The 15498-nt window shown below is 41.8% G+C and overlaps 2 protein-coding genes across 4 annotated transcripts in view; one reads left to right on the top strand and one right to left on the bottom strand.

Annotated features, from left to right (window-relative positions):
- Positions 1-9521, bottom strand: part of LOC121546278 (leukotriene A-4 hydrolase) — a 27725-nt gene extending 18204 nt beyond the window's left edge. Inside the window, exons 1-3 of one of the 2 annotated variants that reach the window (XM_041857452.1) lie at positions 9501-9521; positions 5260-5390; positions 4863-4983 (exon numbers count right to left, since the gene is read on the bottom strand). In XM_041857452.1, coding sequence (XP_041713386.1) covers positions 4863-4983; positions 5260-5303 — 165 coding nt within the window. In that variant the 5' untranslated portion in view covers positions 5304-5390; positions 9501-9521. Of the gene's footprint in view, positions 1-4862; positions 4984-5259; positions 5391-6116; positions 6332-9500 lie in introns of those variants that run through there. The other variant, XM_041857451.2, reaches the window with a different exon arrangement.
- Positions 6427-12820, top strand: LOC121546279 (protein DENND6B). Of its 2 annotated transcripts, none has more exons than XM_041857453.2 (17): positions 6427-6902; positions 7161-7199; positions 7324-7366; positions 8026-8138; positions 8568-8648; positions 8764-8869; positions 9010-9152; positions 9292-9347; positions 9523-9645; positions 9772-9867; positions 9951-10111; positions 10193-10347; positions 11614-11667; positions 11752-11861; positions 11975-12077; positions 12264-12338; positions 12478-12820. In XM_041857453.2, exons 1-17 carry the CDS (start codon positions 6750-6752, stop codon positions 12598-12600), a joined length of 1734 nt encoding a protein of 577 aa, XP_041713387.1. In that variant the 5' UTR covers positions 6427-6749; the 3' UTR covers positions 12601-12820. The 2 variants fall into 2 exon arrangements, with proteins under 2 accessions (XP_041713387.1, XP_041713388.1); XM_041857454.2 differs by having other exon boundaries at positions 11764-11861.
- Positions 12821-15498: the final 2678 nt, after the last annotated feature.

Below are 15498 nucleotides of genomic sequence, written 5' to 3' on the forward strand. Positions count from 1 at the left end.
CCATTATTTACTATTTTACACCTAGGGTTACTATACATGATTTTGACCCATTTTATAAGAGATTCTCCAAAATTGAAATGCTCCAGGCATTTATATATAAATTCCAGTCGAACTTTATCAAATGCCTTTTCGAAGTCTGCTATGAATAGCAGGCCTGGTTTCCCATATTTTCCATAGTGTTCTATTGTTTCCAATACTTGCCTTATATTATCTCCAATGTATCTTCCATGTAAAAAACCTGTCTGATTAGAATGAATAATATCCGACAATACCTTTTTAATTCTATGCGCTATACATTTTGCTAGGATTTTTGCATCACAACACTGAAGTGTAAGGGGCCTCCAATTTTGTAAATGGACTGGATCTTTATATTTTCCACTTGTATCCTGTTTCAGTAATAATGAGATCAGACCTTCTTCTTGAGTGTCAGATAATCTACCATTTACATAGGAGTGGTTAAAACATGCTAATAACGGTCCTCTTAGTATATCAAAAAGTTTTGGTATACCTCGATTGGTATGCCATCCAACCCTGGAGTTTTCCCGGACTTAAAGTCTTTAATTGCATCCAGAAGTTCCTCCTCTGTAATTTCACCTTCACATGAGTCTTTCTGTGTGGCTGTTAATTTGACATTATCAATAGAAAAAAATCTCTACAATTAGCTTCAGTTAGAGGAGATGGAGGCGACTGAAAAGAAAACATATGCTTAAAATACTTTGTTTCTTCCTTCAAAATATCATTAGGTGAATTATGGGTGACTCCGTCAATTGTAACCAGTTTCATTAAGTTATTTTTGGTAGCATTCCTATGTTGAAGATTAAAAAGAATTTTGTGCATTTTTCCCCATATTCCATCCAGTTTGCTTTATTTTTATAATATATTACACTTGATCTTTCTTGAATAAGTTTTTCCATTTCTTTTTGTTTTTCCTCTAATTTATTCTGAGCCTCTATGTTACAGTTTTTATTGCCATCTATCTGTTCTATTAGACTTTCTATTTCCTTTCTTAGTATAAACTCTTTTGACCTAAATTGCTTTTGTTTTCGAGATGAGTACTGAATTGCATGGCCTCTAAAGGCACATTTAAAGGTGTCCCATACAATAAGGGGATTCGCTGTACCTATGTTATGTTGGAAAAAGTCAGTTATAAATTCCTTTGTTCTAATTATAAATAAATTATCATCTAATAGGCTTTGATTAAATTTCCAATATCCTCGCCCACGTGGAAATTCAGTCAGAGTAATGTATATGCCTATTATATGATGGTCCGACCGCATTCTGTCCCCTATCAACACTTTTTTTTACTTTTGGTGCCAACGAGAATGAGATAAGAAAGAAGTCAAGACGACTAGCTTGATTCAGTCTCCGCCATGTATATCTCACTAGATCAGCATATTTAAGCCTCCATATATCTACTAGTTCTAATGTATCCATGACATTCACAATTTCCTTAAGAGCATGTGGGTGATTGTTTGTGGTGTGATTTCCTTTTCGGTCCATTGAGCTATTTAAAACAGTATTATAATCCCCCACCATAATAATATTGTCTTGAGTTGCTTGCAGGCTTGATAATTTATTATATATATTGTCAAAGAATTGTGGATCATCATTATTTGGTCCGTAAAGGTTAATGAGCCATATCTGTTTATGGTCCAATACCATATTTAAAATAATCCATCTACCTTGCGTATCTATTTGGACAATTTGCACATTCGGATCGAAATTACTATTAATTAATATCATCACCCCTTTTGAATTTCTTTGCCCATGGGAGAAGTATATTTCCCCCCATTCTTTTTCCACGCTACTTCATCTCGAATTGTTGAATGAGTTTCCTGTATACAATAGATATTATATTCCTTCTCTTTGAGCCATGTAAATATTGTTCTTCTTTTGTTATTATCAGCTAAGCCATTACAATTATAACTGGCTATACTTATTTCACCATACACCATAATGAGATACAAGTTTCAAGTCTATTTATCATTATATATGTTTGTAAATTTACCAATAAAAAATAGCGTAATGATTGAGTGTCCATATAGCTGTACCGTGATATTTGCATTGCTACGGAGTAACCCTTCAATTGTTCTCCACTAATTCCCCCGCTAAAGCCCCTCCCCATCCCAAGTTGAGCCGTCATCCCAGTGATCAGCATCCCACCCACGTCCCTCCGTATCCCTATGGCCCCGAGAGGCCAGGACCCATCCATCGAAAACAGCACACAGTGCCACCCACAAAACAGAAGCAGGTTAACCGCCAAAATCATTTCCAATGCTTTCACCTCTATATATATATATCTATATAACTATTATTATTTTTTAAATTATGCATATCCTATTTTCCATCATTATCAATTAATATGCGTAATAATGTCGGCAGTTCACGCATAGGATTCTAACATATAACCAGGATTGCCATTGTATTACATTTAATTCATTGACAAGCAATTATTATCCTAGCAAATAATTCCCGCGGTCCATCCCATACCCCCCCAACATCCCCACCCCCCCCCACAACAGATGCCAGACAAGCACACACGCACATACTCACATACTCCAACACACTCAACCCCCCTCCTCCACAATCCACCATAAAATCCGATACTCAACGGCTGTTATATCCCAGAGCCCAACTCGAGAAATAACTTGATCTACGAGTGCACATACAGTTAAAGCTGATTGAGAAAGCATGCAGATTGAGCAGAAATTTATAACAATGTGAGATTTGATTAATCTACTTAATCTATGTCAAGTCCTAGGTGATGGAGATCAGATCCACCCTCTTCACCTGAGACACAAACACTCTGATCCCCTGTTGTAACCATTTTCCCAAGCATCTCCATGCGGTCAGACCTTTGATTATTTTGTGCCACCTGGGCCACAATGATAAACCCCTCTCTGATTGTCCGAGTGTGACCCCCTCCCCATGGGTTACTGCAGCCAGTGTTGCCAGCACTGCCACTACCTGGGTGGGCGTACCCCACCGGAATCCCCACCGGCTAGGTAAAAGGTCGTCAAGGTTCTCATTAGCAGCTTTGAGAATTTCCTTGTATATTATGCTCTCCCATCAGGGGGCTCTGGCTTTGTAGGACCAACCCTGCCAGGCAGGCTCAGAATCTTGAGGGGGCGGTGCTGCTCAAGTAGGTCTCTGACCGCATTTATTTCTCTGTTTAGACTGCATATTCACAGCAGGTCCATAAAATAGATGGGAACTTCTCTTTGGTGTATGGGTCGCTCAGGTGGGTGTCCAGGTTATAGGGTTAGGGATCTTTCCATCATGATAGGACAATGAATAATTAGATTAGATGTATACTATATTTAAAAATGTATATCCCTCATCTACACAAAATTGAAAGCTCTCTCTCTCACTACCCCTGTTCATAGACCCCGGTCGGCTCTGGGATATGCAACCATTTCCCCTCTCACTCACTTAACGCCGCACCTTTTCAAACACAAAAATGCACACCACATGGTTGACTGCGGAAGAAATGGGCCGAGCGTGCAAACGCACCCGCATCCACATCTGCTGCAAGGGGGAAAGGACGCCAGAGAGAACACAGGACCAACCACAACAACCATCCGCCAAAACAACAACCTCCCGCCAAAAAATCCCTGTTCTAATTATTTGTATATAAAGATGTATTATTCTGCTTGTTATATCGTTTTATCCATTTATAAAATACTATACTTACTATAAATGTTATTTAATATTACATTCCCTATCATTGCTAGTATCAGGTGCTCCAATATTTGACTCCTCTATTACAACTTTTAGAATAGCCATGGAGTAGTCTTTGTGTCCTTACAAGAAACAGGAATCTAGGAAACTTCACCTGCACTGTCCAGTATCCAGGTATTTATTTCAGTCACACTGGTTGAATTTTTGGCTAAAAGGTTACTGAATCGATTTCAAGTCACTGAATCGTTTCGGATCGTATCGTTCTAAATGAACCAATATCGTCCTTGAATCGTATCGACAACCACGAATCGTGATACAAATCGAATCGTTGTTAAAACGAATCGTTACACCCCTATTATTAGCACATTATCACATCAACCACCTAATCTGGATTTATCTCCAAGAGGGGAAAAATATAATTAATTTAAGTAAACAAAGTAAAATTGAGTGTAATAATATGGAGGGCTGTTAATATCAATATCAGCGACAGAGGAGCCAATGATAAAGGTCCTCTCATAAAGTTTATCAGTGCTGCAGCCCAACACTGCACCTTTGGACACACAGGTGATACATGAAAAAGAGGGATTAGAGGAAGAGAGGGATATATAATAGAGAAAGAAGGCAGGGGCAAAGGTAACCTCACTTGGCACAGGTTATGATCAAATTATGAAATCTTTCTTCTGGTAAGAACTATAAAGAGAAGAAGAGGATTCTGTGCATGACTACAATACCACTGGCTGGATGTTGCAGAAGAGGGGGTTGGGAAAGTGTCTTTTGAGACAGTCTTGCAACTAATTTTACAGTTAAAATGACCGTTAAGCAAGACTGGCATCCAACCAAAAATGAAGACTTTTCATTTACATTTTAGTCATAATTTGTGCATAATTTGGCTCACATCTGGCACAGGTTATGACCATTTTACAGCACTTTTCCTCTGATAAGAACTTCTAGTAACAGAAGTGGTTTCTGTGTGTGACTACAGTTACACTGGGCAGCTGTTGCAGAGGAGGTTGTGAAAATGTTCCATTGTGATGCTACAGTCTTGCAACTACTTTTACCATAAAAGGTACTGTTCATAGTATTTTGTTGAGTTAGAACGAGCCCAACCCCAAACTAAGACTTTTCATGTTTGTGCATGTCCATAAACACAGTGTGTGTGTGTGTGTGTGTGTGTGTGTTACCTGGCACTGGCTGAAGAGGTAGGGGTGTTTCTTCCCAGCAGTCTGTTCAGGAGTGAGCCACTGCAGCGCAGAAGCACTAGGAGCCGTCTCATAAGTCACCTCCACGATCACATGCTGACCCCTGACAAACAAACACACACACACTAAATATTGCACCAAAACCAGTATTCATCAGTTCAATCTCTGAGGGTTGAGTTACCTGGGGTGCAATCAGTGATGTGCAGTGTTCTGAACGTTATAGACAGAAATGGAATGAATAGAGCAGAGACTATTCATATTCTATATGACAAAATCATATATGTTCTACACAATTCATTTATATCTGAACATTCTGTAACATTATATCTTCCTGAACAGGCCCCTAAGGTGTGAGAGTGAGACAGAGGGGTGTGGATACCTGGAGAGGTCAAAGGGCAGTGTGATCTCCAGAGGGGTTCCCATGAACCTGTGCTTGGGTCCCAAAGTGAACTTTGCTGCCTGTCCATTGGCTGTTACCTTGGAGACCTTCAGGTCCTTTGTGTCAAGGGTCTGATGGTAGAAAGAAAGAAAGAAAGAAAGAAAGAAAGAAAGAAAGAAAGAAAGAAAGAAAGAAGAAAGAAAGAAAGAAAGAAGTGGGGCAATAAGTTTGGGTTACCAACATTTATAAAGCAGAATTGTGACAAAGTCAAGTGTGTGAGCAACTACAAGAACCACAACCTCCAACTTCCTCCAGGTTGTGACTGTAAAACATCTGCCACCATAAAAAATACATAATTATATCTCTACCTGGCCCTGAAAGGCTGCCTACATTTTCTACACCTGCTGTGAGAAACACACCTGGGAGAAACAGTCTGAACTCAGATCTTAAATTCACATGCCTGGTATCATATGCCAGCTTGACCTGTCAAAGTCTTACTGTCACTGAGCAGAACAGAACAGTGTCATAAAGCACATATGGCTAGCTACATATCATTCCTGAATGTGATCAGGTTTGATCAGATTTGCAATGAGTGATATTCAAATCAGTTTGTCTTGCAGCAGTGTGTGATACGTTGTGTGTCTGATAAACTCAACCAAATGCTTTGTAGCGGTGTACTGAAACAGGTGTACTGATACAAGGCTTACAACTGAAACAAGGTGTACTGAAACAAGGCTTTTCCCAGGTCAAATTCAGTAGCAACACAAAGGCATTTGCTAGCAAAAATGAATGAACTTGGGTAGCTAGTTTCCTAGCTTGCTGGCTAATAAGATTGAGAAATTAGATTAATACTGTACCAAAGACGTGAAATTATCCACTAAAACCTCCACGGTGAGCGCGACCTTAGCTTTGAGGACATGGCTGTCAAAATCCACATGATAGGTGAGATTCAGGTGCTTGGTAACGCACTTGGAGAAGGAGGAAAAGGAGCAAGGGTCTATAGCTGAAGCCATGTTCGGTCCAGGCTCATGAAGCGAGAGCGCAAAAAAAATTGCATTAACTACAACCCTGCTCACCCACATAACCATGTGACAGCGCCCTGCATGCATTGTGGGAGTTGTAGTTTACTCTGGAGCTGAATGTGTTCAATTTCTTTCTAAATTAATCATCAAACAACTCCATTTACCAGAATGAGCTGGTAGATTTACGTTCCCTTTCAATGATCCATTTCTTTGCATTAATAAACACGTCGGTGAAACATTTTATTCATATGAAAAATGATGTACATTTCAAAGCAGTCTTTGAATTGCGCTTGTTTTTAGCTTTTATTAGAACAACTATCTACTATACTACAGGGCAGCGGGATTCAGCTGTCGTTTCAAGCCCTTCTCACTGGAGGGCGCAGCGTCTTGCTTTCATGTCACGAAGTAAATAGCGGACAGGGCAGCACAATCATTCGGGACAATGATGAAATGGACCTTTGAATCGTGATGGACCCGTTTGACAGCTCCGAATCTTGTCTTGTTGAGTCGAAGAATGCGGCAGAGAATACAGAATCGCGTTTGCCATGGGCCGGGTTCTCGTCGTGGCTGGAGTGTGTCTGCGTCGTTACCTTCGACCTCGAGCTCGGCCAAGCTATAGAGGTATTGTGGGTTGCAGTGTACTGTAGCATCCCTAGCAGGTGTTGTTGACATCACATCTGACATCCGTTCTAGCTAGCTAGCTAGCGTGCTAATGTTGTTCATGTGTACAAAGTCTTGTTTGCTTGCTGAAATAAATCACCATGATCCACATCACCAGATCAACCTCTCATGTGTTTCATAATCTGGCCAGCCGGCGCATGTGTGGAATAGTGACATCTTGATATCATACATACTGGCACTTTTTCTCCTCTATTCCAGTTTGTGTACCCCCACGATGTGAAACTCACTGAGAAGGAGGTACGAAATGAATTTATGCTCATACTTTTTGTGATGCCCCCCCATACATAACAAGCTAGTTGCCTGTCAATTATTCAATAATTTTGTATGTCCCTGATTGTGCTTCCTCTCTTTTAAACTCCAGAAAACCAGCATTTGCTACCTGTCCTTCCCTGACTCTTACTCAGGTTAGTGAATCAGATTACACAATCTGTCATCACATTATCACAAAATACATTACAGTCAGTCAGAGGCCCAACCCCAAATCGATCCAGGACCCTAGGCCCTATGCACTTGTGGAGATCTGGCATGAATTGATGGCTTTTAGCAATATGGTGAAACTTCCACCTAACTGGTGGCCCATGGTGGTGATTTTATTTGGCCCCCCAAGTTTTCTGAGCAAAAACAAAAATAGTTAAAAATATATATATATTTTTTTATTGCTGGACACAAAAGACTGTAAAAACACCAGCAAATCAGCACCAAGTGATTTTAATTTTGGAAATCTGTTCTAAAGTATTCCCACGCATAGTAGATAGATACATGTGATTGTATACAAATGTAAGCAAAGTTTGAAATGATTATGTTTTAGTCAAATATGATATCTGTTTGGGCTTTGTGTGGTCAATTTGCAGTCTACAAATTATTTGTAATTATGTTCCGGCCCTCAGACCATCTGCTCAAGAAAAGATCGGCCCGCGGCTGAATCTAGTTGATGATCCCTGCTGTATTGCTTACACCTGTCAAATCCACTCAGATCTCCACAAGTGCGTAGGGTCTAGGGGTTGATTTGCGATTGGGCCAAAAATCTATATCAGTCACATGACCTGTGTGATGTGTTTCCCAGGATGCCTTGGGGACACCCAGTTCAGCTTCAGACTGCGTCAGTCTGTGGGCCGCAGGGGCTCCTGGATCGGAGAGGAGGACGCCTACAGCAGAGACGCACCTGTCACACTACAGGTGAGCCCTCTGTCTGGCCCAATCCCAAATCACACTTGTGGAGATCTGATTGGATTTGACAGGTGTAAGCAATAGGGTAATAGCTCCACATTGCCCTCTGATAGGCTAGATGAAAGTTTCACCATATTGCTTATATCAACCAAATCCTCTCACATCTCCACAAGTGCATAGGGTGTAGGGCTTACTCTTAGGGGTCGATTTGGGATTGGGAGTCTGTCATCGGTCCTTTACTGTGGTCTGACTGAACAACTGGTCTAGGCCAGGGACAGTTTGGTTGCTACCTTTTAGGGTTATGGTTGTTTTTTTTAATAGGGACAGCTAATCTGAAATCAGTGACTGGAGTGGAATATCATGTCAGCCACCACTAATCTTCTGTCATTGCAATAACTTGATTATTCTCAACTCTCACCCTTTCCCTTTCTCCCTCAGCGAGAGCTGGCCCATTTCTATGGCTATGTCTACTTCAGACAAGTCAAGGACGCTGCTGTCAAAAGAGGCTACTTTCAGAAGGTGAGAAGCTTATGTTACAGATCTGATTCGTCATCAGAACCACAATGTATTCACATTTGGTTTTCTCTTTCATTCTCTCTCCTGCCTTTCTCTTTCACTCCCTATCTCTCTCTAGTCTCTTGTCCTGGTGTCCAGACTACCGTATGTCCACCTCTTTCAGTCCCTGCTGCAGATCATAGCTCCAGAGTATTTTGAGAAGTTGGAGCCTTGCCTTGAAGCAGGTGGGGAGATAACTTCTTGTCTTTTTTTTCAGAGTCTTATCTTATTTCTAATTTGTCTCCCATTATAGTTACCTGGGGCTCTATGGTACAGTCTGGACTCTACTTCCCTAACCTTTTCTTCTCACTCTCCCACCGTGCAGTGTGCAACGAGATTGACCAATGGCAATCTCCGGTGCCAGGGCTGACACTCAACCTGCCTGTAATGGGCGTGGTCATGCAGGTCAGGATCCCATCCAAAAACGACAAACCAGAGGGAAGTCCGGTGAAACAGGAACAAAATGAGGTTGGTATTGCTTTTTATGTAATGGGCCACATGCCCATGGAAATACGACTTCTCCATGATGTTAGTAAAGTTGATGTTAGTTGATAGGTATCGCTAGAGGATTATTAATCTAAAAAAAGTATGTTCCTGTTATAACCAGAATCTTCTACCAGCCCCTATGATGCTACCGACCATACATGAGCTTGACCTCTTCAAGTAAGTGAAAATATAAACTTCATAGACTGTGAGTAGTTATGTATCTGTTTATGTATTTGTGTAAATTACATGGCTTGAATTTAGCTGTATTTTCAGTTTAATTTGAGGATACATTGTATTAGTGAAAGCAGCATCCATCAGATATGAACTGACCTTTGCCCTCTGACCTGTTCAGGTGTTTCCAGTCCTTCCTGATCCACCTGCAGATGCTCTGGGAGCTCATGCTACTCGGAGAGCCCGTGGTCGTCATGGCACCCTCTCCCACTGTCTCCTCGGAAACCGTGCTGGCCCTAGTGAGGTAAACAGAAAATGCATGAAAAGATGCCAAATGATGTATGACATTTAGCTTCACGTGTATGTAACGCAACTCAATGTAACTCAGTGAGTTTGTCAAATGAAAATTATTATTTTCCCCTTCCTATAGCTCGATTGCTCCACTGCGGTGTTGCTGTGACTACAGGCCCTACTTCACCATACACGACACTGAGTTTAAGGAGTATACCACTAGGACACAGGCACCGTGAGTAGGGCTTACTCTAAATATTGTGTTTATACCAGAGGGGCAACTCAACTCACTCTGCTCCCTTTCTCTCTCCTCTCCAGTCCCAATGTGATTCTGGGGGTCACCAATCCCTTCTTCATAAAGATCTTCCAGTCCTGGCCCCACATTATACGCCTCGGAGAACTCAAGATGTCAGGTGATCTGCCTAAGCAGGTGAAGGTGAAGAAACTAGCCAAGCTGAAAACACTGGACACTAAACCAGGTAAAACATCTGGAGTTATGGAGCCAACATAGTTTGAGAGCGTGAGTTATTAGTGTGTCAAAATGTTATCCCTACCTGTAGGTATCTACACAGCACATAAAACATTCCTTCAAAAAGACAAGTCCCTCATCAAAAGACTCCTAAAAGGGATCCAGAGGAAGAGGCCATCTGAGGTGCAGAGCGCCATCTTGAGGAGACATCTATTAGAACTCACCCAGAGCTTCATCATCCCACTGGTGAGGGCACTGCCTTCCCTGACACGTACACTACCAGTCAAAAGTTTGGACACACTTACTCATTCAAAGGTTTTTCTTTATTTTTTTACAATGTTTTACATTGTAGAATAATAGTGAAGACATCAAACCTATGAAAGAACACATATGGAATCATGTAGTAACCAAAAAAGTGTTAAACAAATTGTATATTTGAGATTCTTCAAATAGCCACCCTTTGCCTTAATGACAGCTTTGCACACTCTTGGCATTCTCTCAACCAGCTTCATGAGATAGTCACATGGAATGCATTTCAATTAACAGGTGTGCCTTCTTAAAAGCTAATTTGTGGAATTTATTTCTTTCTTCATGCGTTTGAGCCAATCAGTTAAATGGCAAGAACAGCTCAAATAAGCACTTTAAGAGATGAAGGTCAGTCAAGAACTTTGAAAGTTTCTTCAAGTGCAGTCGCAAAAACCATCAAGCGCTATGATGAAACTGGCTCTCATGAGGACCGCCACAGGAATGGAAGACCCAGAGTTACCTATCCTGCAGAGGATAAGTTCATTAGAGTTACCAGCCTCAGAAATTGCAGCCCAAATAAATGCTTCACAGAGTTCAAGTAACAGACACATCTCAACATCAACTGTTCAGAGGAGACTGTGTGAATCAGGCCTTCATGGTCGAATTGCTGCAAAGAAACCACTACTAAAGGACACCAATAATAAGAAGAGACTTGCTTGGGCCAAGAAACACGAGCAATGGATATTAGGGCTATTTGACCAAGAAGGAGAGTGATGGAGTGCTGCATCAGATGACCTGGCCTCCACAATCCCCCGACCTCCACCCAATTGATGGTTTGGGATGAGTCGGACCGCAGAGTGAAGGAAAAGCAGCCAACAAGTGCTCAGCATATGTGGGAACTCCTTCAAGACTGTTGGCAAATAATTCCAGGTGAAGCTGGTTGAGAGAATGCCAAGAGTGTGCAAAGCTGTCATCAAGGCAAAGGGTGGCTATTAGAAGAATCTCAAATATAAAATATATATGGATTTGTTTAACACTTTTTTGCTTACTACATGATTCCACATGTGTTATTTCATAGTTTTGATGTCTTCGCTATTATTCTACAATGTAGAAAATAGTAAAAATAAAGAAAAACCCTGGAATGAGTAGGTGTGTCCAAACTTTTGAGTGGTACTGTACAAACCACCCATATATAGACTATTTGTCTGTCTGTCTGTCCTGCTGCATGCTGTGTGTCTCACCTGTCTTTCGGTCTGTCTCCCCCAGGAACGCTACCTGGCCAGCCTGATGCCTCTGCAGAGGTCTGTGACTCCTTGGAAGGTGGGTAATATTGATAACAAACCTGTTTCTATAGTATGTTGATACTATGTTTGAATATGGTAATAACATGTGTCTGTGTTTCAGACCCCTCCTCAGATCCGTCCCTTTAGTCAGGAGGAGTTCATGGGGACTTTGGAGCACGCTGGACCTCAGCTCACCTCTGTGCTCAAAGGGGATTGGGTGGGCCTGTACAGGTGAGTCTGTCCACCTTCCACCTCACCTGTCATTTCTAACTATTGTATCTTGTGGCACGTTTTTCTAAACAAATCATTCATAATGCATTGCACTTCGATGTATGGCCTTGTAGGAAATTCTTCAGGTCCCCCAATTTCGATGGCTGGTATCGCCTGCGACACAGAGAGATGACCCAGAAACTAGAATGTCTCCACCTAGAGGTCGTCTGTGATGCTGTGAGTTGATCCCCACAGCCTTGTTCACTCACACCTAAAGACATTAGTTTAACTCTACTTACAGAGCATCATGTGACCAATAAACTCAACCACACGACTCCACTGACTTTACTTCAGTTAGGAGTCCTTTCCCTACCCATAGGAGTTGATTTAGTTTAATGTTTTGTTAATGATCTGCTCACCCAGGACCTGCTGGGTTGGACCAAAGACAAGTCAGAGGTGGAGATCGTGGACCTGGTTCTGAAACTGAGAGAGAAACTGGTCAGTAAAACCCATCAATATGTCCATTACGCTCACCTCAACGGGTGCCGTTTGTAACATGCTATATTTAGTGTAAGAAATGAATTCTGTGCCACAAACCGTTGCATACTATAGTCTCTGTCTGTCTCCCCCACTCCAGATGAAGGCTGGCAAGCAGCAGCTCCCAGTGAAGGAAAGGGTGCTGGTGAAATTAGAGGGATACCTCCAGACCGTCATCAGCTCTCTACCAGAGGACCTGCAGACTGTACTACACAGATATTGACGCTAACACTGGTACACTGAATAGATACAGAAACTGACACTGAAATGTTTAGTTTTTAGTCTTTTAAAAACAACCTGAAACTAAAAGTATTGCCATTACCCAAACCACTACCCCCTCTGAGTAAGATAATGAAGGTTTAGAATGTAGCAAACTAGAAGTTTAGGTAAAATAAGAAACATAGCTATGTTTCATCGTGACAATAACATTAGGTTAAGGGGAATAGAGTAGTTGAAATGTAGGCTTTATGAGATTATGCCTTCACAAAGTATCCTGATTGTTACTAGAGGGATTGAAGCATATACCTGTGGAGAGGGACATGTTTGAGTATAGCCTTTTGCTCGATTCCAGCTATTCAGATGTAACATGCATAGTTGTTAGGGTAAAATATAACTAGCATATGCACCTTAAAAAAAAAAATACAACATTCTATTTTTTATTTTGATGAGTTTAAAACACTTGTCATTAAACCCATAAAAGGGGTGAATTACATTTAAGTGACTAACTGCATTTTGAGGCTTTCATCAATCTCAGTATTTTATATTGATCAAGCACAAACAAATCACACTACATTGAAACACCTCTAAATATCCAGGTTACAAAATCTTGAATTCCAGATTTCAGTTTAGGGTGTATGTATGTACAAAAGTATGTGGACACCCCTTCAAATTAGTGGATTCGGCTATTTCAGCCACACCCCATTGCTGACAGGTGTATAAAACCGAGCACACAGCCATGCAATCTCCATAGACAAACAATGGCAGTAAAATGGCCCGTACTGAAGAGCTCAGTGACTTTCAACGTGGCCCCGCCACCTTTCCAACTAGTCAGTTCGTCAAATTTCTGCCGCGCTAGAGCTGCCCCGGTCATCTGTAAGTGCTGTTATTGTGAAGTGGAAACGTCTAGGAGCAAAAACGGCTCAGCCGCAAAGTGGTAGGCCACACAAGCTCACAGAACGGGACCGCCGAGTGCTGAAGCGCGTAACGCGTAAAAACCATCTGTCCTCAGTTGCAACACTCACTACCGAGTTCCAAACTGCCTCTGGAAGCAACGTCGGCACAATAACTGTTTGTCGGGAGCTTCATGAAATGGGTTTCCATGGCCGAACAGCCACACACAAGCCTAAGGTTACCATGCGCAATGCCAAGCGTCGGCTGGAGTTGTGCAAAGCTCGCCGCCGTTGGACTCGGGAGCAGTGTAAACGTGTTCTCTGGAGTGATGAATCACACTTCACCATCTGGCAGTCCAACGGACGAATCTGTGTTTGGCGGATGCCAGGAGAACGCTACCTTCCCCAATGCATAGTGCCAACTGTAAAGTTTGGTGGAGGAGGAATAATGGTCTGGGGCTGTTTTTCATGGTTTGGGCTAGGCCCCTTAGTTCCAGTGAGGGAAATCTTAACGCTACAGCATACAATGACATTCTAGACGATTCTGTGCTTCCAACTTTGTGGCAAGTCCCCGTGTGGCATGTCCCCGTGCACAAAGCGAGGTCCATACAGAAATGGTTTGTCGGGATCAGTGTGGAATAACTTAACTGGCCTGCACAGAGCCCTGAGCTCAAACCCATTGAACACCTTTGGGATGAATGCCGACTGCGAGCCAGGCCTAATCCGCCAACATCAGTGCCCGACCTCACTAATGCTCTTGTGGCTGAATGGAAGCAAGTCTCTGCAGCAATTTTCCAACATCTAGTGGAAAGCCTTCCGAGAAGAGTGGAGGCTGTTACAGCAGCAAAGGGGGACCAACTCCATATTAATGGCCATGATTTTCGAATGAGATGTTCGACGAGCAGGTGTCCACATACTTTTGGCCATGTAGTGTATTTGGTGCACAGTAGACATGGCTGAAACTGAGCTTATTTCTTTAATATTATAGTGGTCAATGAGTGCATAAAACACATGTAATACACGCATTATATCTTGTGGGTATGTGCAGGGTTTTTTAACAAAGTTGACAGTGCCAGTACTAGCCAAAGCCGCACCAGCTCCAAGCTAATTCTGCTAAGATATTCATCCATCAGCTAACATCTTTCCTAAACTACAACCACTCATTATATTGCAGGTTACCAGTGAATGTAAAACGAATGCAGCTGCAGATAAGAGTATTGATAATACTGATCTACTATTTGGATCCTGGTGTTTACTTATTTATAATAACCTAGTTTTTTTTTTATATACACTACCGTTCAAAAGTTTGGGGTCACTTAGAAATGTCCTTGTTTTTGAAAGAAAAGCAAAAAAAATTGTCCATTAAAATAACATCAAATTGATCAGAAATACAGTGTAGACATTGTTGAAACGGCTGATTTTGTTATGTAATATCTACATAGGCCCATTATCAGCAACCATCAGTCCTGTGTTCCAATGGCACGTTGTGTTTGCTAATCCAAGTTTATCATTTTAAAAGGCTAATTGATAATTAGAAAACCCTTTTGCAATTATGTTAGCACAGCTGAAAACTGTTGTGCTGATTAAAGAAGCAATAAAACTGGCCTTATTGAGACTAGTTGAGTATCTGGAGCATCAGCAATTGTGGGTTCGATTACAGGCTCAAAATGGCCGAAAACAAATCACTTTCTTCTGAAACTCATGTCTATTCTTGTTCTGAGAAATGAAGGCTATTCCATGCGAGAAATTGCCAAGGAAATGAAGATCTCGTACAACGCTGTGTACTACTCCCTTCACAGAACAGGGCAAACTGGCTCTAACCAGACTAGAAAGAGGAGTGGGAGGCCCCGGTGCACAACTGAGTGAGAGGACAAATACATTAGTGTCAAGTTTGAGAATCAGGTGCCTCACAGGTCCTCAACTGGCAGCTTCATTAAATAGTACCCCCAAAACACCGGTCTCAACATCAACAGTGAAGAGGCGACTCCGGGATGCTGACCTTCTAGGCAGAG

This window comes from Coregonus clupeaformis, unplaced genomic scaffold, assembly GCF_020615455.1.
Source record: "Coregonus clupeaformis isolate EN_2021a unplaced genomic scaffold, ASM2061545v1 scaf0013, whole genome shotgun sequence".
NCBI lineage: Eukaryota > Metazoa > Chordata > Actinopteri > Salmoniformes > Salmonidae > Coregonus > Coregonus clupeaformis.